The sequence below is a fragment of the Macrosteles quadrilineatus genome, unplaced genomic scaffold (assembly GCF_028750875.1).
Source record: "Macrosteles quadrilineatus isolate MER2022 unplaced genomic scaffold, UCM_ALF_1.0 Scaffold_5__1_contigs__length_97177068, whole genome shotgun sequence".
NCBI classification, from domain to species: Eukaryota; Metazoa; Arthropoda; class Insecta; order Hemiptera; family Cicadellidae; genus Macrosteles; species Macrosteles quadrilineatus.
In genome coordinates, this window is record NW_026542598.1 from 29,056,175 (window position 1) to 29,082,252 (window position 26,078).

Here is a 26,078-nt window from a genome sequence, read left to right on the forward strand (position 1 = left end):
AAGTAGTACTTCAATATTTCGCAAATACCTTATCTTGATGAGAAGTGCAACATTAAGATTGAATAATCTGGAATCTCTCCTTTCAGTAATCATTTATAATCCACGGGAGATCAGTGATAATACACAGATGATCGTTGGTCACTACGTTGGCAACACTTTAAAGCAGCAGCACTTAAGTAGTGCTTTAATATTTCGCAAATATCTTGATGAGATGTGCAACAATAACATCCAATAATCTAGAATCTCTTCTTTCAGTGATCAGTGATAATCCACGGCGGATCACTATGCAACACTCAAAAATAAACAAACAGCAGCAGTGAGAGGGACACGTTTCCTTGAATGGGACACCTGCAAGAGGCAGGCCGAGGGGGAGAGTGAAAGTGGACTGAGTGGAGAACGTTCAGTGTGGCTCAGTGTGTCTAAGGAGCAACAGCGAGATGAGAGTGTTACTGTGTCTAGTGATAGTGTCGGTGACGGTGGTGAAGAGTGCCGCCCCTCAGAGTACGAGGGTGGTGCGACAGCCGCCCCCGCAGCGACCACCGGCCCCCGCCCCCAGCAACGCAGGGAACAAGACCAGGCCTGCGTCCACAGCCAGAACCAGGTAAATTGTTATCAGTTGCGATTGTTGGATAGGGTAGTTCAAGAGACGATAAGTATTTGATATATAATTTCCATAGTTTAAATATTTGATTCGATTCCGAAGTTCTTGTCACTCTAACCTGTCAAACACGTTAAATTTACACATTAAATTTAACTACAAAATATATAAGTACCCTAGTAGATTAATGGAGATCTCAACCCCTCAAATCTATGTATTTGTTAGGACGTCATCAAATTACTGTTGTATTTAATTGAAGATATACTGAGACAAAATATTTGAGATGATTCTTAAGATCTTAGTACTTAAACCTCTCAAACACTCTAAAGTAATCATAGAATAGTAAAAATATTTAAAATAAACTACAAAACATTTGAGAAGAAGATTCCAAATTGGTGACCTCAGCCCCATAAATCTCTTACACATTTAGTAGAACGTCGAAAAAGTTTTTTTATAATCAATTAAAGCTGTAAGAACATGAGTCTTAAGAAAATGCAAGTAAAAGACATAACTGCCATACCTATATACTTAAAATAGAAAGCAAAATACAGGAGGATTCTTATTTTAAAACTTTGATTTAGCCACTCAAACCCATTAACAATGAACTAATATATCAACGAACGTCTCAAAATTAAGCCATGGTGACATTTCCACGCCCTCTAACTTAATTTAACGACCAAGTATTTAAAGAGCAGATTTAAAAATTTTGAGTTCTTCCACCAGAAACCCTTAAACGTATGTAAACAGTGTACAAAACGTGACAAATTACTTAGGTAAGTAATGCCATTGTATCGTTAAAACAATTTGAACTACCTACAAATTACCAAGTAAGATAGGCCTATCTCAAAACTTTGATCCTGCCACTCAAATAGTAAACAAATTTTCTAAAATCACAATTATCTCAAACATAGTAACTGTACCAATGTTAGACCATCTAATTTTACTACAAAATATTTGATTCGCAAATGCACGAATTGATCTTATTATTACCACTCAAACATTTGAAAAATTAACAACACGTTGAAAATATCTCAGAATTAGTCCTTGGAGTATTTTTAAACGATCCAATTTAAAGGTGATTCCAATGTTAAAACTTTTTAAAACCGTGCGATCTAATTATAGCCTCATTCCACAACTCTTCATTTATCAAAAAAATAAATTACCGAATTTTCTTCGGGGGAAATTTATAAAATTCTTGTCGCTTATGATACATTCTATCTACTCTCTACAGTAACGGGGATCTACAGCTTAAGATTAGTTCCGAAACACCGGTAACGGCACTTCAACATTGGTAATTGAAATGAGTGGAGTCGATAATTGAACCAGTTTCTCCTTTAAATAGGTTGAACAATAACCTTTGGATCAATATTGAATTTATACCTTCACTGTCCATAATTTGATAAAATGGAAAAGTTGTAAACCATCCATATACGGTACGAGTAATTGTATTTTTGTAGGCTTAAACAACTTTAAATTTAATCTTATACACCCTTAAAAATTCAGCTGAACTGTGGCAGCTTATAAAATATATATTTTATTTTTCAATTATTTGTCTAAACGGAGGAGATTTAACTTATGTTTCGTGATCAGTGTGATCCAAGGATAAAGTACAACAATTATTTAATTGCATTGTACATATTACGATTTAGGCTACCTAAGTAATGAAGGAAACCAATTCAAATCACTAATAGCAGCCAGCATCACTTCGTGACTTCAAAATCCGTGATATATTTTATATATAGTTGATAATTGTGAAAAATATTATTTCTCATCATCCCTATTATTTTCATTACGTGCGCGATCTCTAAGGCATCTTATAAAAATTACAAATACTAATGAGGCATTCTATGAAAACACAAAATCTAACGTAAGTCATTTTCTTCTTTAACAGTAGAAAGATTTTTTTGAATTCACTAAAACTTCACCAACTGTAACGATAACCCAATTTTCTTATGGATGTAAACAAAATTTTATCATGGCCATTTGTTTTGATAAATGTAAACTCTAAAAAGTTCAGATGATTGACACAGAATTCAAATCAAATCAAATCCATTTATTGCCATCAACATTATAAATACATGTATAGCAACGTCATACAATTTCATCACAGTATATACATTAACCTACTTAATATGTACTTAATATGTACTTAATATGTGTGTGTTTTGTGTTCAGCACAAACGCCTATATGACGAAGGGCTTTCACGGGATATCGCCCAAACCTGCAAAAGGCACATCTAGAGGATGAGAGGTTTAAACTGACACCCAATATGCTTATAAAAATAAATATTTAAAGGTCGATTTGTTGCACACTAAAATCCGAAAAATTTGTTTAATAATAATATAGATACAGTGTGTATTAAACACATGTTTACGCTACGAATACAAAGACTTCCTAAATATGCAGATTTATTGATCATTTTAAATTTGTCCAATTTATTCGTCCACTCATACACTCATCAGTGTTTTCACTTGTGCATTTTTATGGCTTTTAGGGCAGCATCGTATACCTATTTCGTAAATAGCGCTTTTTGATGGTTGGAAACTGTACTTAGCTGTTCCTGATCATTGCTATCAATTATCCTTGCTAACGAAACAGCCATTGTTGTGTACAGCTGATCTAACTATCAAAAAATGATCTTAAATCTTATCTTGATGTAGTCAGTAACAAAGCTACACAGATCATCTCACTCCAATCTAAACTCATTACTCATATTTAGGTTAAAATACGAAGCTAGATGGCGTCCCCATCTCAATCATGATTTAGATATTGATAAAACGTTTGAGAAAATAATGGTACAATTTGAACAGAAGACTGCGTCCTAAATAGCGGTACATTCATACATAAATCGTACAACCCCCTAATATAGGGATCGTGATACAGTAATAATACGCAGATATACGTCGTGTTATGACCATTGTTTCCGTAGTAAATTAGCACGTGTTGTAATAGTAAGCCATACGACCAGCAGACCACTTACGATCGGAGTTATATGTCTGGCGACCTTGAAAAACACGTAGACTCTAGACACTGATCGCAATTTGCTTGGTTTTCAATATACAGAACGTGTAGTAGTATCAAAGCTTTCTCCAATACTATATACGATTACATGTTTAAGACAATTCAATACTTTTCAATGAAATAGCGACCATACAAAGTAGGTATTTTAAGCTAAGTATGAATGGACATGAGTGTAGGAAGTCCGACATATTCCTTACAGCTGTTAATTAATAACCCATACAGCAGCTAATGGCAACTAAGGGACCTACAGTTTCATAGTGGAATCCGAACTACATTTTTGCCTCGGTATTAACGAATTGGTCCAATTATCAGGATAGTACTGCGGATAGTCGTAATACTCACTAGTGCGGACGTCAATCCACTCCAGGGAGTATCGCATCCACAGTGCATGGCTATAAATATCAACAATTTGTAACCCTTATGCACAGCTGAAAGACAATACTACGGTATGAATACTATTTAAGTAAAAGTTATAAAGCATATGCTTTAGAGAGCTTTCGCAGATAATAACGTAATTTTTTACGAATTCCTATACCTTAGGAAACATATTTATTCGCGTATTATTGAAGAATAACAAAATAAATTTTGGACAGGAGAACACCAAGATACATCTCGCTATTTTGTGTTTACCCAATAAGATTAAGATTCCTTATAAAATATATGAATACCTATAAACATTATAAAATATAATACTATTTCATATTCCTTTACGATAAAGAAAAGGTACTTGTGGTTTTATTACTTTTGATTGATTTGACGTTAATTTTTAATGTACTGTGACGCTTAATCCAAAACAAATTATCTCCTAATAGTTTGACGTATTGTAAATCCATTGTTACTTACTTCAGAAATATATTTTGGTATATTTCTTCTTACACCTATAATTAATGCCATGTAAGTTTTTGTAAATTTATCTTAGATAGGAAGAACTTTAATAGAATAGAACAACCAAAGTAAATTTTATCTTTCAATTTACGCGTAACCCGTACTTTTAACAAACACATAGCACAACTGATACTATTAGTTAGAAAAGGAAATGCGACTTTCCTAATATAATATTCTCACCCACCAATTTAATTTGTTTGTTCTTGCTAATTGATTAGGTTTGGTAATTTTCTCATTGTCAACTCGTTGGGTAAGATGCATTTACTTGTTGATTAATTACTTAAGCTGTAAGGAAGATTACTATTAGTGAAATTGTATTGTCTATTGTCTCTTCGGTATTTTCTCATAATTATTATTTGTGTATAGCTAATCTATGACACAATGAAATGTTCACACTAAATCACTAAGCATTTTGCAAAGTATATTTTTTAATTTGTTGATTAGTGGTTGTTTCACATTGAGTTATATCATAGCCTCTTATAATCATAGCCTCTATCATACAAGGCCGCGGCGGCGTTGGTGTGGCAACGTCGCACCGGCCTGATGGCATGGGAATAACAGTAATAACAAACGTGTAAACATAAATACTGCGCAGACGCTCGATTATGAATTAGTGCAACAGATTTTTCAGTAGGCCATGACTGCGGCGTTGTCACTTTTGTCTCACCGCGGCCTTGTATTAGAAGAGTCAATGGTTTTATAAATGCTCTTAGTCTGTAATATGAATGGTTTAATGTGGGAAAATATAATTCTACTAATTTATTTAGGATGAATAAAGAAAAGTAGCGTACAGTAATTACAATTTGAAGTAATTTTATCTAAACATGGTGGATGTAACTTACTTTAAATTTTCTTTGATTCGACGATTTAGACATTAATATTCATCCCACGTATCGCTAAGAATCCAGGATAATTAAATCCACGAATTATATTAACAAGTACATCACTATATTGTTCAAATGAATAAATCCAAATGAGTAAGTTGAATGTATAATATGCGTTATATTTTATATAAGAAGGAAGATTAAACAAAGAAAATAATTCGTGTCAAATTCATTGTTATTTAAAAATAAATATCACGGTATAAATTGGATGTATAAATTCACCCGCCAAAAGGAACAGGTCCAGCATGTTTTGGCGGGTCGAGACGTCGGCGACAGCTTAGCCTTTGACCCGTGTCATGGTCATCTTCGTGTTGCAGAACCATTATTATATTATCATATTCAGCAAGATGGTAGCAAGGTGATTGATTGGGTTCTGCTGACTCCCGTAATCCTTCAACCGACTGAAGGAGCCACGGTCATTGGGGATTAGACTCGGGGAAATCTCTTAAGAGTCTTAATATGGAAAACTCATTCGTAAGTCATATCGACTTGGGGATGTATTTTTTGCTTGATCTAAACCTGGAGGTTTGCTTTTTTATGACGTATTGAACCACATAACTCTTCTTCTTTTTTTGACCGGGTGCACTCTTCTCTAAGACATTTAGACAGGGTGTTTCTTCTATTAGACGTATATCCTGGAACTCCTATCTAAAACCCTTGGAGCTGGGAATTAGAAACTGTTGTCTAATAGTTCTAAGCCTAGGGTATTTTTATCAATAGCATTTCAATCTTAGAATTTGATTTATTCTCGAAGACTTACCAAAGACATTTTGACTCTGAGAACTCTTGTCTTAGTGTGTTGAGTTGTAGAGTGTCTGAAGGGGTGTGTTCTTCTCTTGTACAGTTCTTCAGTCTTAAATTGATTCTCATTTCAGTTCACCATAATATGCGTTATTCATGTAAATTGCTAGTTACCAGTAGACATTGGCGAATTGCTGCTGTAACCCAGTTTTTTTTTTTTTACTGACTTACAACACAATTCTCATTCCCTGGTTTGTTTGAAAAATATACACTTTTATCTGTTTTGTTTTATTTATTTTTATCATTATTAGAACTTAAAAAGACAAATATTATCACCTCCCCATGCAATTAATTTATACTACCGCAGAAGAACTTTACTCCATGTGAATAAATTACTTTCTACTGTAATTTATTCACATGGAGTGCAAAAATAGATGGTGAAAGTAAATGTTGTTTTCTTAAGGTTACCTTAAGCCTTCCAATTCCGTAATGATTGGCACCTTCTTTAAGCTATGTTGTGTATTATATTGACTGATCTCTTACCTTTCAAAGGTTTCATACATTTATTCAACTGATTTTTACTCAGAACAGTAATTAACCATTCATATAACATACTCCTTTTGGGAAAATAAGGAGCATATAGAAAAACAACAACTCTCTGCGATATATATTAATCTAACAGAAGTATATTTAATTTTTCACTATTAACGTTTGTCATAAACAATCAACGATCAGACATGACATACACTCACTCACCAGCAATAGAACGGTTATATAAGTTAGGGGATTGCAAATGTATAATTCAAATGAAATGCATCCAGTGACATACATTCACTCACCTTTGACCGGTGCATCTTCTGAATGTATCGCCGACTTCAATCTGTGTGTATTTGTACATCAGTTTTAACATGAGAGGTTAGCAGATGCCAGAGTAAACTATTGCCTAACAGTATTTAGCTTTGAGTATCCTTTGCGTAACGTTTGCAAGCTTATTTTTCTAAGATTTAATACAATTGTTAACAAAATATTTTGGGTTTGGTAGAAGTAAGCTTTAACAAACTTAAATATATAATTTTAGACCGAAATAAAACGCTAAAGGAACATTTGTTCTAATGTGATAAATAAATGATTATAAATCCTTATTACAAAGAAATTGTGTTAGTCATGCAAGTTATGAATGGGTTATTCATGCAAAAAGGGACTTAATTTGTGATTTCAAAATATCTAAGCCGATGATATCGCAGTTTAAACATTTATTACCGAAACTGGTTGTAGCCATGATTTACTGAGCTGTTAATCAAATTCAAGCCTTAATAGCCAGGGGTATTTGGTATTTAGTCACACCTTAGATTAAACATTCTCTAGTTCAGATTTGTCACCCTTATTGAATAACCAAAGTAAAGTTTATGCCAAGATTCTTTCAAATAATACTTCAGGAGGTTGTTGATTGTATTTATTTATTAGTTATTTTACTACACGCCCCGTTTGTGAACTACTGATTGTTAGATTGTCCCCTATAACCAAATGGTAAAACGTGCACCACAAAAATCCCCTTTTAATATGGGAAAACATTTAGCCGACTTGGCACAAATGCTCTCAACCTTCACCGGACACAAGCCTTACAGTGTCTAAAGTCAAACCATTTCAGCTCATTATTTCTACTATATTTATTCATTAATTAATTATTTAGATTAAAATACTAATAATATCTCATACAACAATTTTACTTGGCCATGTTAAATTTTACAAATCTTCGTCGCGTCATGATCCTCTTCTTTCGATGTCTTTCGATTCCCCGTGGTTTAATAATACAGGGTCATGCAATATAAGGATCTTTCTCAACATTCTGCATCTTCCTTTGTTGCTCTAATCGGCTCTATACTTCTCTTAACTTGTTTCCAAAATTGTTTATCAATTATGAACCATTGAGTTGGGGACGCCACCTAGGAGCGTATTTCAATCCAAATATGAGTGAAGGATTAGTGTATAATTATGTGAGATGATATGTGTAGCTTTGTTACTGTCTAAGACCAGCTATTTCATCAGTCAGGATCATTTATTTAAATCCCAATGATCAGGAACAGCTGGGTCTAGTTTCGAACATCGATGTATATAACCTAACATGTTAGGTTATATACATCGATGGTTTCGAACCATCAACAAGCTACTGATTTCGACAGGATCGAACCGGTGGCCTTTTGACTGTCAGGCAAGCACTTAAACCACTTGGCTACCCATCCTGATCTTCCTCTTGGTCTTCTTTCTTCTGGGCGGCTAATTTTGTTTTGAAATATTATCTTCTTATCTTGTAAAAAAATAGTATAATATAAAACGCAAAAATCTTTTTCGGCGGCGCAAAATGTTTATAGAACCAACCTATCTTTAGACGATATATTTTTATCATTATGGGTTTAGTCATAACAAAATCGCTTATCTAATTCCATCCTTAGGATATTCCCATTTCGTAGTGATTGATATTATTTAACGATCCTTCCTTATTACGATGTGTTACTAATAATCGGAAATGCAGTGCCAAACGATCGCACACTACATTGCACACAAAGTTGCGCAACACATGTCCTGCACTGTTTTACTGAGCCACATATAAGTGACTCGGTCGTTACAGTGCTATATGAGGCGCGATGCTGCCATGCAGCTGACTTCCCAGTAATTAAACAGCTGTTATGCAACTGCGTTGCAGACGACTGGACTGCTGGATTACTGGATTACTGGATCACACATTCCTAAACACCTCCTGGGAACTTTCCTTTGGTGGATATCAAGTGTTTTGTTGTTTCTCTTCACGATTTCAGCTGATAGGGTGGTTTTGGTATTTCCCAGTTCGTTTGATGTTAGGATTTTCGAAATAAGATTTTTTACAGCAGGAGTGTATCAGAAATACATTGTCAAGGTCAACAATCGAACCAAGAAATCATGCAATACAAGCGTGGTTATAAAAATATTTCTTTTGGATGAAAAACGGAAAATCGTTGGTTGCTGTATCGATGGTTGCATTCAACTTTACAATCTTAGGGGCAGTTTGGGAGCTCGGTATTAGCGCTAGTCCGCGACTAAATCCGGATATTTCCGGTATTTTAGGCTGCCGCCTCGAAAACGGGTTTGTGAGCTCGTGATCAGTAAGGCGCGCGCCTAACTTGTGCAGGGGATAATCTCGCGCCAAAATATTGTTGGTTTGGGAGTCAAGTAGATTTAGGCGCCAGCCTAAGAGATAGTCTCGGTGGGTTTGGGAGACCAATTTCGGGACTAAGAGATATGTTTTCGTCATAAAAATCAGTGAGTTTAGTCCCCAACTTTAGTCCTGCCAGGGGGCAGGTCTAAGTCGACATAATGCCGGCATTAGCTCATTAGCAAGTTAATTGTTTACATATTAACTAAATGAATGTTATATTGGAATTCGTTATTAAATTCCGAACATTTTCATTACTCTCAAAGTATATTTGATAAACCTTTTTTTTTAGTTTTCTGTTGTTCAAAATAAAACGAAAATCTTGCAAAAAGCTAAATTTAACGAAAGATTATTTGGTTTTTGTTTTTACTGTTAACTGCAATACAGTGATTATTTTAGTGATTTATTATTAGTGATTATTTCTTCCTGATCACAAATTATCAGTGTTCCAACTTTTTAGATAGTATAATTATACATCTTCATATAAAGTCAAATGACAAATAAATCACAGCGTTGTTACGTTTAAAAATATAAGATCAACAAATTCCGCAGTTAGTGGGACATTGAGATCGGTAATAAATCAAATTTTCTTTACATTTAGGTAATTGTAAAAATAGTTAATACGTCAATGAAAAATATGTCTGATAAGCGTTATAAATTAATACAAATATGGTAGATAGTTCTTTAGATTGTGAAAACATAATTTTAACGACATATATTAGGCATTTGTCTCTGAGGGAGAAATTATCTCCCTCAAACTGATTCGAGGGTGACTCACCTCTGTAAATGGGCGTATCCATAACATTCACTGGCCGGTTTTCGCAGTAGTCCGGAATTCAGGATATCCTCCAGGACCAGGATCTCTTCTGCCCGGAAGCTGGTGAGGGCGTAGTCCAGATGCGGTGATTCAGGAGGAAGCCGCACTACCCACCGGAAACTTCGCACTTTCTCGAACCTCCCTAACGTGATAATCGAGAAGATAAGTCATCTGATGTGTTATGTTCATATACCGTGACCGCAAGTCTATCAGAAATGCCGCTCAATGGAACTTAGCATGCGTTAACGCATGGAGAATTAGTTTTGATGCCGCAGATTTAAACGAATATTGGGTGTTTTCTGTAAATTAATTGTGGATTTACTCTGAGGACATCAGAGGATTAATATTGGTAAAAATGCCACAGATTTTAGTAGTTACTATTTTGATAGATGCTACAGTACTTGTACTTCGTCTTTGGATACCGACACAACCTGCCTTGTGCCTGCTATGACTAAATGGGTCTTCTATGGATTGTGGGCTACTACTGTAATCAAAATTCTATTATCTTTTAATTTTTGCATATCATGATAGTTGTTGTAGGCAGAATGGATCCTGTGGTTAATAAAGTCGTCATGCGATCAAATTTAAAGCCATAAAGTCTTACATTTAATATATTGAACATTATTTAAGGATATGAGTTATCAAAAATTCAAGGTTGAATACAAATAACTTTTGTCAACTTGACGTCAACAAATTCAAAATGAATTAGGTTCGAAAGTGTTATTGCTCCAAAATCATGTAACTTCATAACTAAACCCACTGCATACTGAAATAGGATACAATTTACACTCTTAAACTTTTTGAGTGAAAAGTTTATTGTCTTGAGATAAAACGAAAAAAACATGCAATTGAAATTAACATGCATTAACATGCGTGGGTTGTTTTTTTAGTGGAGTTCCCTCCTTTTGGACAACACTAAGTTCCCCACATCTGCGTAAACTTATGTCCCCCCATTCCGAACTACCATCTGTTTCCCTCCTTCTGGACTGTATGTTCCTCCATTATAGTCTGCTTCATTAAGTATGGGTAGTCAGTGGTCAAACCTTGCCTCTTGACCATAGGTTGACCTAAATGAGGAATTCGCGCTTGCACCATAGCATAGGTAGATCGGTAGCAGTTTGGCACTGTGGCAATGTGGTCGAGACAAGGTTTGCCACAGTGTCTGCGGTCAACCGATACATCTGACACTATCAAAGCTCACTTTGCACTTGTCAATGCTAACTCGCTACCAGTAACCTAGTTTCTACTGCTTTGTATAAGATTTCAATTATTTGCACATCAACATATTTTTCGCTGGGATTTTCATGAGAGTCGGCAATTCATTCGCATTAACTCTTCGTTTGCTTTGAAAAGTAGAAGTTCTTTATGTGATAAGAATATAGGGTTTCATAAAATTTATGAAACCCTATAGACTTATTTAATAAGTCACATACTTTTCATCCTTAAAAAGAAAATACATTAGTTATTTCTGAACAGGTCAAAATTTTGCTCACATAAAAGAATTGGGTACTCAATCCTTTCTTCTGATAGGGAAATGTGCAAATTGTTGGTAGAAACGGACTTTTAAATGGACGTATTTAGACATGTCTTGGACATGTTAAAAGACATCAATTATGCATTTACATTTTCATTACCGGTATGCTAGAAGTAAAAAAATATTATTTTCGTAACCGTGTCACCGTTATTGTTATATACAAATTGTACACCAGCAATAGTCAGTGCTTCAGACATGTTTAAATAAGTGTTGTATATAGGAGGAAAACAGACAGTTTGGTCTATTAGTGCTTTGAAGCGTCCCACTTTAACCATAGGTTTTTTCAGGATATCCTGAGGACATAAGAAACTATTACACATATTGATTGGTTGGATTTCACCTATGAACATGCGAATTTCACGCTACATCAAATAGAGCGTATGATCACGCTCTTAGTTGAACAATCCATTAGTAGAGCAATGCTCCCGGATGGTAAGATTTGTTCCATATACTACTAGGGGATGAGGAATTGTTTTTAGTAGAACGTTTTATTTTGTTAAATTATTTTAGAAATTGTGAACTGACAAGTGGTTAGTAGTAAACATGAAAGTGTCCTCTGCATTAACCGGACTACATACAGAATCCCCTCTTTCTGTTACACAATCCTGCTAGACGACCGTCCTACGTTCCCTACTTTTGGACAACCCTACGTTTTCCACTTCTGGACAACCCTAAGTTCCCCACTTCTGGACAACCCTAAGTTCCCCACTTCTGGAAAACTCTATGTTCCCCCCTTTTGACCACCATATGTGTTCCACGTCTGGACAACCCTAAGTTCCCCCCTTCTGGGCAACCATACGTTTTCTACTTCTGGAAAACTGTACATTAAGCTTTTTCTGAGTTCTGGACTACCGTATATTTCCCTCCTTTTGGACAAAGCTGCGTTTACCATTCCGAACTACCATCTGTTACCCTCCTTCTGGACTACCCTATGTTCCCCCCTTCTAGTCTGCTCTTGGTTCGGTTTACCTTTCTGAACGACCTCACTCAGAGTACCAAAGAGAGGTTTTCATAGGGCACCAAAGAGTTTAATTCAACAACTCTAAAATCATTAACCTATGACGGAGTACTTTTAATCCACGCCATCGGTGAACATTAGGCACGCAATTACTACATCCGTGCTTTCAGATAAATCGTTTTTTAAGGTCACTTTAAACATTTTTCTCTATTTAATAGGCGTCACCGCCTCACGTACGACGTGTACCATGCCACGTACACCTAGTAATTACACGTGTACACGCCTTTACTCACGTACACGTGAACACATGTAGCGGTCGTGTAATACCATCAGATGCAGTCCAGTTACATAAACTGCATTCATTACAGCATAAGTTATGCGAGTCCAATTAATTACTCGTCCATACGGTGGAGAGAACAAGGAACCGATGCGCGATGCGCTCTCTGTTATGACCGTTTCCTGTCTGGGTTTTTGACGAACCTCGGTACCTCGTTATCCAAACGAGAGTCCTAGGATGTGGTCAGTGTTTACAAAAGACTTCCTGTCCGCTGTGTGTTAATGAAAACTGAAATTGTGGTGGATCCGTTGGAAAGTAAAAGAGAAAGGAGGATCTTAAATTGATACTGAATTTTCTCTAGTGTTAAATAATTTGGGTGAAATTGATAGGGTTTTCATGAATTTCATGATTTCATGATGTCTTAATCGTGTTAGGGATGCATTTTTCACGATTAGGTGTTGTCAGATGTCACTTTTGCTTCAGCGGTTCATCTAGTTTTGTATTGAGTTAAAACTAAATGTTAGTTTATTGTTAACGCATGACTACATTATGACAAATAGATTTTAACCAAATATAAGTGGAAACTGAATTATCTGCATTAATTGTCACTGCCCAACTAGCTGTCTAAAAATGCAATATACATTCATTGGTTTATTCTTTTTTTCGATTAAGAATCTGGTATTAAATCATTATATTTCTCATTTTACCATTTTAATGAACTATTAATAATCTGGACTATCGACGCGTCTAGATTCCGCAATATCAAACTTTCGGTGCTTGGTGTGAAATAAACTGGTAATAAAATGGTGGCCAAGTATAACAAACAAAAACTAAATAAACCAGTGGTATGTTGTAAGTCGAAAACCCAGAATACGTATAAATTACGTTCTCTGCGATCGAACACATAAGTTGAATATGAGACTTTTTATTATAACTGCGAAAATAAAATTAGCAATTAGCTATTTATAAACAGCGCGTACTACTTGAGTTGATTGGTTAAACTATTGATTCCATTTAGCAAGCAAAGTGCAATCAGTCACGACACTATTGGAATTGAGAAACAAATCCTGATTCAATTTGAAAGGATAACATAAACGTCGGGATTATTTTAAGTCGATGACCGTGAAGGCCGATGAAAGTAATCATCCGATGATCCTGCTTTATGCTCATTTCACGGCCGTTTCGGTGATTGATCCGGTTGTCGATTCTCGATTGCGTAATGAACTTATCGCAATATAAATATCCGATGCGATAGCCAAGGTCGCTTGGGCAAGCGGAAGGCTCCCATGACGGTTGATGAATGCAAAAAGTCGTTGAGAGAGTCGAAGGCTCATCGTAGGTCTGTTCCTTCCCGTGACGTCTACAATGTACAATATTGGTGAACTTGGAATACATCTATTGTTCTTCCCTTAGTCGTGTTCATTACTGTGATGACACCTTTGTTTACTGTTTACAAGGAAAAATTGCCGGGTAATTTACTGGGAACTTGTAAATGGGTATTTGTTCATTCTGGTAGATTCCTGCTGCATTCATGATACATTCACGGAATTAAATTCAATTACGTGACTTGTCTGAATATATGCAATTGTAGATGAAGGCTGTGTGTCTATAGTTATATACTGCTGTGTAAAAAATATGTAACTGTTTTTTCATCGCTACAAACACACTCGGCCAAATTAGCTGAAATGTACAAAGTACCACACTAAAAAGGGTTATAGATAGCTTTAGTTAAGAGGTGGGATTTTTGGAAATTTAGTCTTCATTGCAACAGTATGAATCACCTCGATTTGCACACTAGCTTTGATTATTTATAAAATTATTTAATTTATAAATTGATAGTTGTACTTTTGTTTTACAAACTTTACTAAAATGGCTCTTTAAAAATTGATAATTCCTTGAATCTATAGAGATATTAGGTTTAATTTCTTTACTTTAGGTTAAACCTAAGGTTAAAAGGATTACTTTAGGTGTACCTTACTTTCTGTGGCGAATCTTAGAGATATAATTTAGTTTCTGTAATCAATGGCGGGGCAGTGTGTTTTTCTCTTTTGTGTTCTGATCTCGTTGCAAACTAATTATATTTTAAAACTTTACCATGCCTTTTAACACTATCCTTTTGAAATACTAACATACGTAACATATTTGCACGGCTTTAATTACTGAAATTATTCAATTATCAAGCCATATAAATATGTCGTATTTCACATAAATGTTAGATTCTCATATATCGCTCTGTATACTGGCAGCCTCTCTGTATGGACAGGGTGGGTTCTGGCACTGTTTGCTCGATATACATTGTATAACTCCGATCACTTTGCTGGCACTGCCTCCCACACCTGTCTATCTAATGGTCTGATAAACATTTCGTGGACATTTATTCAGTAGAAAGTCGTCCTTCGCACAAATTTGCTGACAAGATGCTGATTTGCTTTCCTCACATGCCAATAGACCAGTTCGATTCGCCCTAATCTGCTTACGAGATAGATTTAACGCTCTTTCCCTTTTTGAGCGTCAAAGTGATCGTCGAACGGTTTTTGCGGCATTTTACATTAACTGTTTTCTTGTGGATTAGTTTGTGTTTATTTATTAGGACGATTATTGTAGGATCAGTTATAGATTTAAATGAGAGTTGGCAACGAGTTCTTCCACTTTGCGTTATCTGAGGGAATTGCGCGAGTTGCTCTTGAAACTGAACTGAGTACACTTTACACCAGTGCTTTGCTGCGGACAAAGTTGCAGCTTAGTTTTAGATTATAGTTTAGATATCTACAAATTCATCCGTTTCATTTTTGTTAAAACTATTTAAATTGGCTTAGAGACTATTGTATTTTGTTGATCAACAGCTTCTGAATTAACGGACCATCACAAAGCCGAAATCAACAAATAATAATTAACTCAATATTAAAAACACCAAAGCCGAAGCCTTATATTTCAACTTCTACAAAGAGCACTCTGTACATTTCGTTTATGAAGCTACGAAGAAAGAGTTTTTACAGTTGACCAAATTATGGCTTATCTGTTTCTCGATGAATTGGACATCTTAGAATTGTTTTCAAAAGATGACTTGATGTTGATATGCAATTTAAAATTGAATTTTCGTTCCTGAGTTTACTCAATCTTCGGGTTTATTCAAACGAACTCTCCTGTAAAGTTAATGCTTCTGTTCATCGTAAGATAGGTCAACATCGTTTTTGTCGATAGCACCATGGACTTCGGGCCCAAGGCAGCGATGTCGTGGGTTCAGATGAGAGTACCTACTTCTACTTTTTATCAGTAAAGACCACCCTTGTAACTGTACCGACTCACACCCCTTCCCCTTGCTTTGTTACGTCCAACGCATGCCTACATGGTCTATGTTGATGGGTGATTGCAAGGTAAATGAGGTCACCATCCTAAGAAAGAACAAACAGTAGAAGGATCACAATGCAGTAATATTCTTTGACCCCAAACAACCTTGCGCAGTTTCTCATACAAACGAATATACCAACGAGTGGGTACGTAAAAGCACACTATTAGGCAAACATTTTAGGGTAAAATTTAGTCAAATATATAACTCGGTTTGGCTTATTAAAGCGAAAGAGTAAAATTAACCCAAGAAATCTCTAAGTATGTGGACATAGTGGACAGAAATGGCGCAACGCTTACTAATTTACTGAAATAAAAAAGGGAAAGTGAGTGAAAAAGAGTGGTTTGGAGATGAGTGAAGTGTGTTTAGAGCGGTGTTTTTGTGTAGTCATTGCCACTAGTGGTATAATCGTGCGTGGCTTCCTGGCAGAACCTGTCCGAAATGTCTCAACTCTAAAATCATAAATAGCCAACTTCTCCTTCTTCTTCTATTCTAGTTTGCTTAAAAAAGCTGGCTTGGTTAAATTACCATGTAGCCACTAGTTAACTACTTCCCTCTTATTAGGTGAGGTAATGTATAAAAGGTTACAATGATGTGCCTCTATGCTTCAACGCTAAATTGGTCAATGTATTTCTTCTTAATGACACCTCACGTTGAAGTGAATTCGTGAACTCTTTGAACCAGGGTTTACACAATTGAGTATTTTACATTAAAATTGATTATTGGTTTAATCTTTGACGTTGTCATTCTTGTTTTAAGTAAAATAAAATTATTGATGTAATCTTGTAATTTTGGTAAATTGATTACTTTTATCCAGAATTTTAAAATTAGACAAACAGGCCTTTTTGTTCTCCTCTTGGCAGGAAAACCTAAGTATTCTTTAAACTGTAAATAATTACATTGAACTAAGATAGAAATGTATATCTCCTTTTTCGTGATACCAGAATGAAAACTCAGTAAGCAACAACAATACCACGTAGTCTGCAGTGTTTCTGCTACTGTATGTTTGAGTACATTTAAACAGTAAGTGTTAAAGGATATCGATACAGGTAAAATAACAATTACAACAAAAATGGTTTTCTTCTAAATTAAAATATGCCAATTTACCCTGAACTTTTGATTTTCAATACACCCCATGTCTTTTAAAAACCAAACTGTCTACGCTGTTCAAAGAATTTACAACCAGAAACAATGATCAACAAACACAACTAAAAGATGCGTTGTACACAAACCATAAATTCCCTTGAAACCTCCCTAAAGGTGTTTTCCCTCGGTAAATCACTGCAATATAAACAGCTGATTTAGCATGCGCGGTGGTGGGATGAACTTTGCGTCAAAACCAGGTGATAATGTGGACTGACCAGCTGATCAATGGAGGACCTTGACATTTGCCCAAGGATCGCAGGACACCGGTCCTGGGACGTGAGGTCTTAAAGGTTGCCCACGAGCCCGTGTAATCTGTAGATTAGCAATGATAAAGTGGTCAATTATGATCATTTGTAAGATGAAAATCCAAGAATAAATCTAAAAAATACATTAAATTTGATATTTGTGTTGAAGAATGACAAATTTCTGCCAACAAGTCAAAAACCTAGAAATGACTTCTTTTCAAAAGTATCGCGTACAGCATTGTCAGCAAAGTCGCGACTCCTGTCAGAAATCGTGCAAAGTACGAAAGTTTCATATTTGGCTCTAGTCAATTGGCTCACATTAAAGATAAATCACCTAAAATAAATGGGATATATTCCTTCATATTGTACAGATTTCCAGAATGGAATGGAAAGGAAAGATTTTTTACACGTGCTTACGATCAGGATACACTTGTTAGTTTTATTCATTTTTTGGGTGGGGGGGGGGGGGGTTATACGCTCTATTGCTTGTTTTAGAAAACCATTGAGTTGTTAACGATTAATGAAGTGTGTTATGTTGCTTTATACAGAATATAACAACTTCAATTTTTGTTATTGTATTCTGATGTTTTATTCCAGTAACTTATTTCCACTCATTCAAACCAAGTTTCATATCAAATTTCCCCATCACACAGAGAAGTACTAATTTGTCTGTGATTACCTTAATCACTTTTACTTCAGTGAACAATGAATGTACGGAACTCTTTGACTGATGTCATTATTATATTCCCCTGATTAGGTTTTAATTGCTAGCTGCCAACTTTCTTCGGCCAACTTACTTTCGTTATTCATTAGCATACAATATTTCTGCCGGCTGAAAGTGTTCACACCATTATACTTCTAATGGTGTCAGGCGGACGTCTTATAAAGTCGTACCTTTCCGTTTTGCTCGAGTATCACTTGATTTGGTCTAGTTTTAGTGTATTGTATAAATTGTGATTTATATGTTTTGTACAAAATGTCATAGGATTTTAATATGACAGATATGTAGAAATGCATTTCTATTGCATTTCCTTCTTTATTCTAAGTTTTAGTCCAATTTTGTCTCAAAGGCTCGAAGTAGGCCTACACAAGTAAGGGAGTGTTCATACAATATGATAATTTTACTCTTACAGTATTTTCATACATTAAAGATACAGTGCAGCTCTTAAGTTTAGATTTTTTAAATGTTCAGTATTGTGTAAAAAATTTGCAAGAAGATTATTCATAAAGTTCGCTGGCAAATTTAGAAACGATTATTGGGAAATGGCGTTAATTCTTGTTAATATTTGTTAAGCGATTAGTTCTTCCGGATTATTATAGTTTTTCAATACTTTATTAGTGTTTGCAAGCATTTTATAACCGACCGTTCACTGTATTTATTCTGTTACCATTACATATGCTAAAAGAATATTAAATAAGTAGTGTTTTGGCTATAATTGGCGGTAACACCCCTCTTAAAAAAATATTTTCAAATCCATAACTTAGTGTTGAAGCTATAACCAGGGAGTATGTTTTATCTATGCTATAACCCAACATAGCCTTGAACACAGACATACAGTATTTTGTTGAGGATATGTTTCATACTAATTAAACACGAAGGAATAGTTAATCGCTTGACTTCAACTTTCCTGCCAATAGGCAATACATCCTGAATTTTGATAGATCTAGTCTATTACCATGTCTATAATATAATTGTACAATTACCTCGTCACAGCTCCGTAGTTTCCGTATATATTACGGCCGTTTCGGCATCAAAATGCCATCCTCAGATACATACATCCACCGGATTTGGCGTCGTCAAACTTGAAACACACACGTAACACGATAACCAACATTTACAACATTTAAAACATAAAAAACATAAAAAACGAAAGACAGGCCTGTCGCGCACATGATGAGTACGTGTACGGAAGCTGACTGTACTCATCATGTGCGCGACAGGCCTGTCTTTCGTTTTTTATGTTTTAAATGTTTTAAATGTTGGTTATCGTGTGACGTGTGTGTTTCAAGTTTGACGACGCCAAATCCGGTGGATGTATGTATCTGAGGATGGCATTTTGATGCCGAAACGGCCGTAATATATACGGAAACTACGGAGCTGTGACGAGGTAATTGTACAATTATATTATAGTCATCATTCAGCTCAGGGGCTAAACCATGTCTATTGATATTACCATGTATCGATTACACTATTTTATTTTGGCGGGTTTAGTGGTTTCAATCCCCCTAATTATTACTATTGGCAATTGATAAAGACCATAAGCAGTTAAGCTTGCTGCCATATACATAATTCGGTTTTGATTTGCAGTAAAGAAGTTCAAACCAGCATATACAAACAAACTGTATCAATTAACTGATTCATGTCGGTTGTTTAAAGTTCGGTTTTAGTTTTTTGTTCGTGTTGTGCCCTTAAATATATTAAATTAAAACCCATTTTGTTAGAGCCACTTCTTTCATTGTATTTAATAACAAAATCCAAAACTTAAAGTAAACATGAAACAATAATATATCAAACCAGATGACAAGCAAATAAACAAACTATTAATGTAGACCTCAGGACATCTCCCTCTTAAAGTTCTTCTATGAACCTCTTGGCAGGTTTAACAATTCTGGTAGGTCTGTGTATGGTTGAAGAATGATTATGTAGGTTGGATCTTGGTGTATGTGTCTGTCTTGGAGGAAGTGTCTGTGTATGGGGGTTTTCTTTATCAGGATTTTATCTTTCTCCAGAGGAGAACATGGGGAATAAGAATTTTGAATTCCTGATATATCTTCCTCCCTTTTTTGTTTCAACGTTATATTTCCTGTTCTCTAACTTCTCCTTGATTACCCCTTCTTCTCTTCGGTCCGATACCCAAACTTTAGCGTTTTCTGGGTAATCCTTGACCTGGGTCACTCTATGTCTTTTATTGAACTGTTGTTTCTGTTTCCTCTTTTCTTCCATTTGTCTAATTCTATATCTATTGTGATTTGGAGTGGCTGGAAGTAGAGTTGCTTTATTCACTGGTAGATTTGTTCTTAAAATCCGTCCCATTAATAGTTGTGATGGGCTATAACCACATTCCTTTGGCGTCGTATTGTATGCCAATAATCCCAGATGTCTATCCTTACACTTCTTTAATATGTTTTTGAAGATTTTCACACCACTTTCAGCTTGACCATTGCACTGATGATGGTATGGTGAACTAGTTTCCACTGTGAAGTCGTATTCTGATTTGAATAGTTCCCATTCTTCTGATAGAAATTGCACACCTGAGTCTGATCTAATTGACTCGGGGATGCCATGCTTTTCAAACGATGTCTTCATTGATTTAATCAATATTGCCGTTGAACAGTTAGATACCTTATATACATCGATGTATTTGGAATAATAATCCATGAGAATTATGTATTTATCATTGTTGAATTCACAAAAATCTACTCCGATTTTCTGCCAGGGTCTTTCAGGAACCTCTGTAGGAATCATAGGATGGCGAGGAGGCACTCTGTCAGCAATGCATTGCGAGCAATAGGTTACTTTTTGTTCGATGTGATGATTAATTTTGGGCCACCATACTGACATTTTAGCCCTTTCTTTACATCTTTTAATACCTTGATGACCTTGATGAATATTATCTAACATTTCTTTTCTCAAGGATGGAGGAATCACTATTTGATTATTTCTCATAAGTATATCTTCATTGATCGACAATTCTGCTTGATGATCCCAGTATTCTTTTAATCTTTCATTTAATAGGTTCTTATTTTTAGGCATTCCTTGAATTGTAATATCTAACAATTCCTGTAATTATTCTCTTTGATTTTTTATTATTACATCTAATTTATTAGATGATACTGGGATTGATTGAACTACTGTTCTTACACATGCTTCTGCTTCTTCTGCAAGTTTCTCAATATCTTCCTCTTCAGTTTTGTTGCTTGGCGCTCTTGATAACGTGTCGGCAGTTGTTAATTGTTTTCCTGGTACCCACAATATGTCGTACGAATATCTCATTAATCTCATTTTAAATCTCTGAACTCTTAGCGGCAGTTCATCCAAACCCTTACTACTTAAAAGAGGAATCAGAGGTTTATGATCAGTTTGAATTTGAAACTTCAATCCTGTTATAAAATTTTTGAAACGTTCACATGCCCATACTATTGCATAAGCCTCCTTTTCAATTTGTGCATATTTCTTTTGAGTCGGTGTTAAGCTCTTTGATGCGTAGGCCACAGGTTTTAAATGTCCTTGATGTTCTTGCAAAAGTGTTGCACCCAAACCATAAGCTGATGAATCGGCCGAAATTATAGTTCTCCTTTTCAAATTGAATGGTATTAAGGCAGGAGTTGTTTGTAAACTCTTTAAGGCTGTTTTAAATGATTGTTCTTGACTAGGACCCCAAACAAAAGCCCTATCTTTTTTTAGTAGTTCCCTCAGTGGTTGAACGATATCAGCAAGGTTTTCTATGAATTTTCCGACATGATTCAACATCCCTAGAAATCTCCTAACACTTCCCACATCACTGGGTGTGGGGAAATCGATTATTGCTTGTAAGTGTTTGGGATCTGCTTCAATCATACCAGAAGAAATAATGTGACCTAAGAATGAAATCTTTGTTTTTCCTATTTCACACTTGTCATTTAAGGTAACTCCTTCTTTTTCCAATTCTTGTAACACTCGGTCTAGTCTGCTGTCATGCTCGGGTTTACTTTCTCCGGTAATTAAAATATCATCCATATAACACAAAATTCCTGGGATGTCTCCAATAATACTTTTCATCCTGTTACAAAATATTTCCGGGGCTGTTGAAATTCCGAAGGGAAGTCTTTTAAAACAAAATCTACCAAATGGTGTTATAAATGTTGTCAATTTTGAGGAACCCTCATCTAGCGGTATTTGCCAAAACCCCGAATTAGCATCTAATTTTGAATACCATTTGGAATTCCCTAGACATCCAAGTAAGTCCTCAACAGTATTAAAAACGTTATTTTCTCTCTGTAAATGGTTGTTTAAAGCTGAAGGATCAATGCATATTCTTACACTGCCATTAGGTTTAGGTCTTACCACCATTGGATGACACCACTCCGTAGGTCCGCAAACTTCTTCAATGATTCCCGCTTCAACCATTCTTTTAAGTTCATTTTTCACTTTTTCTCTTAATGGAATAGGTATGTTTCTAGGAGTTTTTAACTCCATCGGTACCGCATTTTGTTTCAGTTTAAGTTGAGCTCCTTTCTTCATCTTACCAATCCCATTAAATAAACTTGGATATTTATTCTTGATCTTCTGTAGGTCTGTGTTGATATTCTGGTTGCTACAATATTCACTTGACTGAATGTCATTTTTAACTCCTCTGATGACCCTTAAGAACCCTAGGGCTGAGATGCATGGTTTCCCAATCAATGCTTCCTCTTGACCATTGATCACATATATTGTTTGACGAGTTGTTTTATTCTTATACTGAATTACACCTTCAAATTTACCTAAAACTGTTAAATACTTCCCCCCAGGTGTTTTTAAAACAATGTTTGATTTAGTTAATAATTTGTTTCTAGCCATTCTTGGAGGCACAATCGTCACGTCGGCTCCACTGTCAATCTTGAAATGTTCCAATTTCCCATCAAGTTTTACATCAATTTCAAATTCATTCTGTTTATTGTAGTTCCTTGTTGTCGCTCTTATTTTCTTAACTTCAGCTCTGTTAATGTAATACCCGTCCTCGCTTCTATTATCCTGTTCCAATCTGTTCTCGGTATTTTCCTGAATTTGATTCAGGGTTGGGTTTCTGTATTTATTGTTCTGATTTCTGTATTTATTATTCTGTCTCTTTTTACAACATCGGCTGAAGTGTCCTTGCAATCCACAGTAGTAGCATTCAATATTCTGAGCAGGACATTCCTCCTTAGGATGCCTTTGTCCTCCACAGTAAAAACAATTAGAAGTATATTGTCTTATGTTTTGTTTCAAGTTCGGATGTTTTTTCACTTGGTCTATTTCTGCAAAATTGTGTTCTCTTGATCTGTTAACAGTAATTTGTTGGTTCTTTATAATTTCACTTTGTTTCAATCTATTTATTGTTTCATGCAAGGTTAGGTCAGCCATCAGTTGAAGTTCCTTAGATAACTTTGAATCTGTTATTCCAACAATGAGTTTATCCCTAATAAGGCTGTCTTTCATGTCTTTGTAATCACATGAAGAAGCTAATTGATGTACATCTGTTATAAAATCGGATATCGGTTCATTTTGCTTTTGTACTCGTTGATTGAATTTCGCTCTCTCATAGGTCAAATTCACCCTTGGTGTAAAATACTTATTAAGTTTTTCCACCACTTTATCATAAGTCTTTTCATCTTCTTCTGTTACTCCTGCTGCTATTAATACATTTTCTGCATTATCACCCATGGATATTATAAGAAAATTTACTTGCTTTTCTCCATCTATTTGATCTAAATTGGTAGCATTTCTGTACCTATTGAACTTTTTTAACCATGGGCCCCAATCTTCTGGTTTAAAGGAGTATTTATCAATGAAGCCCAATGTTGCTGAATGTTGTGTCATTTTAGATGTTTGTCTTCTTACTGTTATATCTGAGTTTTCTGAGTCTGACATTGTAATGCAGCATATATATTAGACACCCTGTTACTCAATTTATTGGGTCTTTACCGCTGCCACCATGTTGTGCCCTTAAATATATTAAATTAAAACCCATTTTGTTAGAGCCACTTCTTTCATTGTATTTAATAACAAAATCCAAAACTTAAAGTAAACATGAAACAATAATATATCAAACCAGATGACAAGCAAATAAACAAACTATTAATGTAGACCTCAGGACAGTTCGATAAGTTGGTTTTAGCCCGCCTTTAATGTACGCCTATGAGGAAAAAGATCTCGTTGGTGAGGAGAACATCATCTGCATTTTTAAACTCCTCTCCACTAAAATCCATGAAAGTTTTTTTTTATTATTATTTTTTTATATATTGTGTTTATAAAGATAGTAACTATGTCTTCATATGGACATAGAGAGGAGTGCGGAAGAGGCAATTCGATTAAGTATACATCTACAAAGTGACTTCAACGCAAGGGATTTGTGAAGGCGTCGTGCTAAAGGTACATTCATGTCCTTGTCGGGTTAAGATGTTGGTCTAAATGATTATTGTTTAAAATGCTATTTTCAAGGGGAAACGGTTTCATTATTGGATAGGGTAGTTAGCTGGTTTAGTGGTAGAGCGCAAAACTTTGGTCCCCAAATCCCCGTGGCTTGGTGATTGGCGGTATCAAATCCCGCCAATCACAAATGGATTTTATCTAATTGATAATGCCGCACTCTCTAGGACTAGCCTGAGGTAATGTAGAATTAATTCCGGGCTAGACTCTAGAAGGACTTAGGAGGTCCACCAAAAGAATAATAGCCTAACTAGATAATATCTATTACTGAAGCGAACTATATTCGATGCCAGTAAACAGTCCGTGATTAAACATCAAACTGGATACAAAGTTATTGATACTTTATAGTGACAATATAACAGCTTCTTATTCGTGGCCTTACAATGACTTCAAACATATCCGATCTGTTTACAGCTGTTCCAGGAAGGTAATGTATGCACAAACACCCGGACAGAGGTGTTGAGTAATTTACCCTGCAGCAGGTGACGTCGTTCTACACACTGTACTGTTACACTCTTATATCACAACACTTTCCCTCGCTCATCCAACTTATAAAAACTGCGTGAAATTGGTTCGCTGGCCAAAGAAAACACATTGATTATGTACGGCCAGTCACTATAGAACCGCAAGGCAAGGCGGCGCAGTCGTGCGATTATGCGATATATCGACACCGAACAATCCGATGATGAACCGCAATGATCTCGAAAAGGAAATCAACCTTCGCGAGGGTTGATCAGAGGTTAAGCGATGTATCGACATAGACAAGTCCGACGATGAGCAGAAATGATCTCGAAAAGGGAATCAATCGTGGGGAATCGTTGTCCAGATTTGACCGCAAGTACGCTGATGGACCCGAGCCAAACGGAAAGGTCATGGAAGATTTGAATGGTCAATAAATATTCCCACAACGTGGATGAACCAGTCTAAGTCCAAGGTTAGGACGAGTGTCGTGTGAGAGGCTGTCTACAATGTCAAGAACATTATTTGACAGCTCGGTGTGTTTTGGGATTGGATTTATATTTGATATTTTTCTGTTCTGTGTTATAATTTGGTAGTAGGTTGTGAAATCAATTATGACTTTGAAGACTGTTTGCCTTGATCAGCTAAATCTAGTACTGTACTGTAAAGGTGACAACAATAAGTAGGCGCCTTACAATAAGAAAATAAATAGCAAAACCTAGAAATAATTAGAACACAGATGAAACCATTGTTGTTCGATAGTGAAAAGTATTGTGAATAACATATCAAAAGTCTCAAAAAATATCTTTGGTGGAACACCACTATTTTTCCA

At 35.6% G+C, this 26,078-nt stretch overlaps 1 protein-coding gene across 1 annotated transcript in view; it reads left to right on the plus strand.

Annotated features, from left to right (window-relative positions):
* Positions 1-264: 264 nt before the first annotated feature.
* LOC128994086 (angiopoietin-related protein 1-like) overlaps positions 265-26,078 on the plus strand; it is a 207,825-nt gene continuing 182,011 nt past the window's right edge. Inside the window, exon 1 of the mRNA XM_054418331.1 lies at positions 265-601. Within this exon, the coding sequence (XP_054274306.1) occupies positions 438-601 (164 nt within the window). The 5' untranslated portion in view covers positions 265-437. The remainder of the gene's footprint in view (positions 602-26,078) is intronic.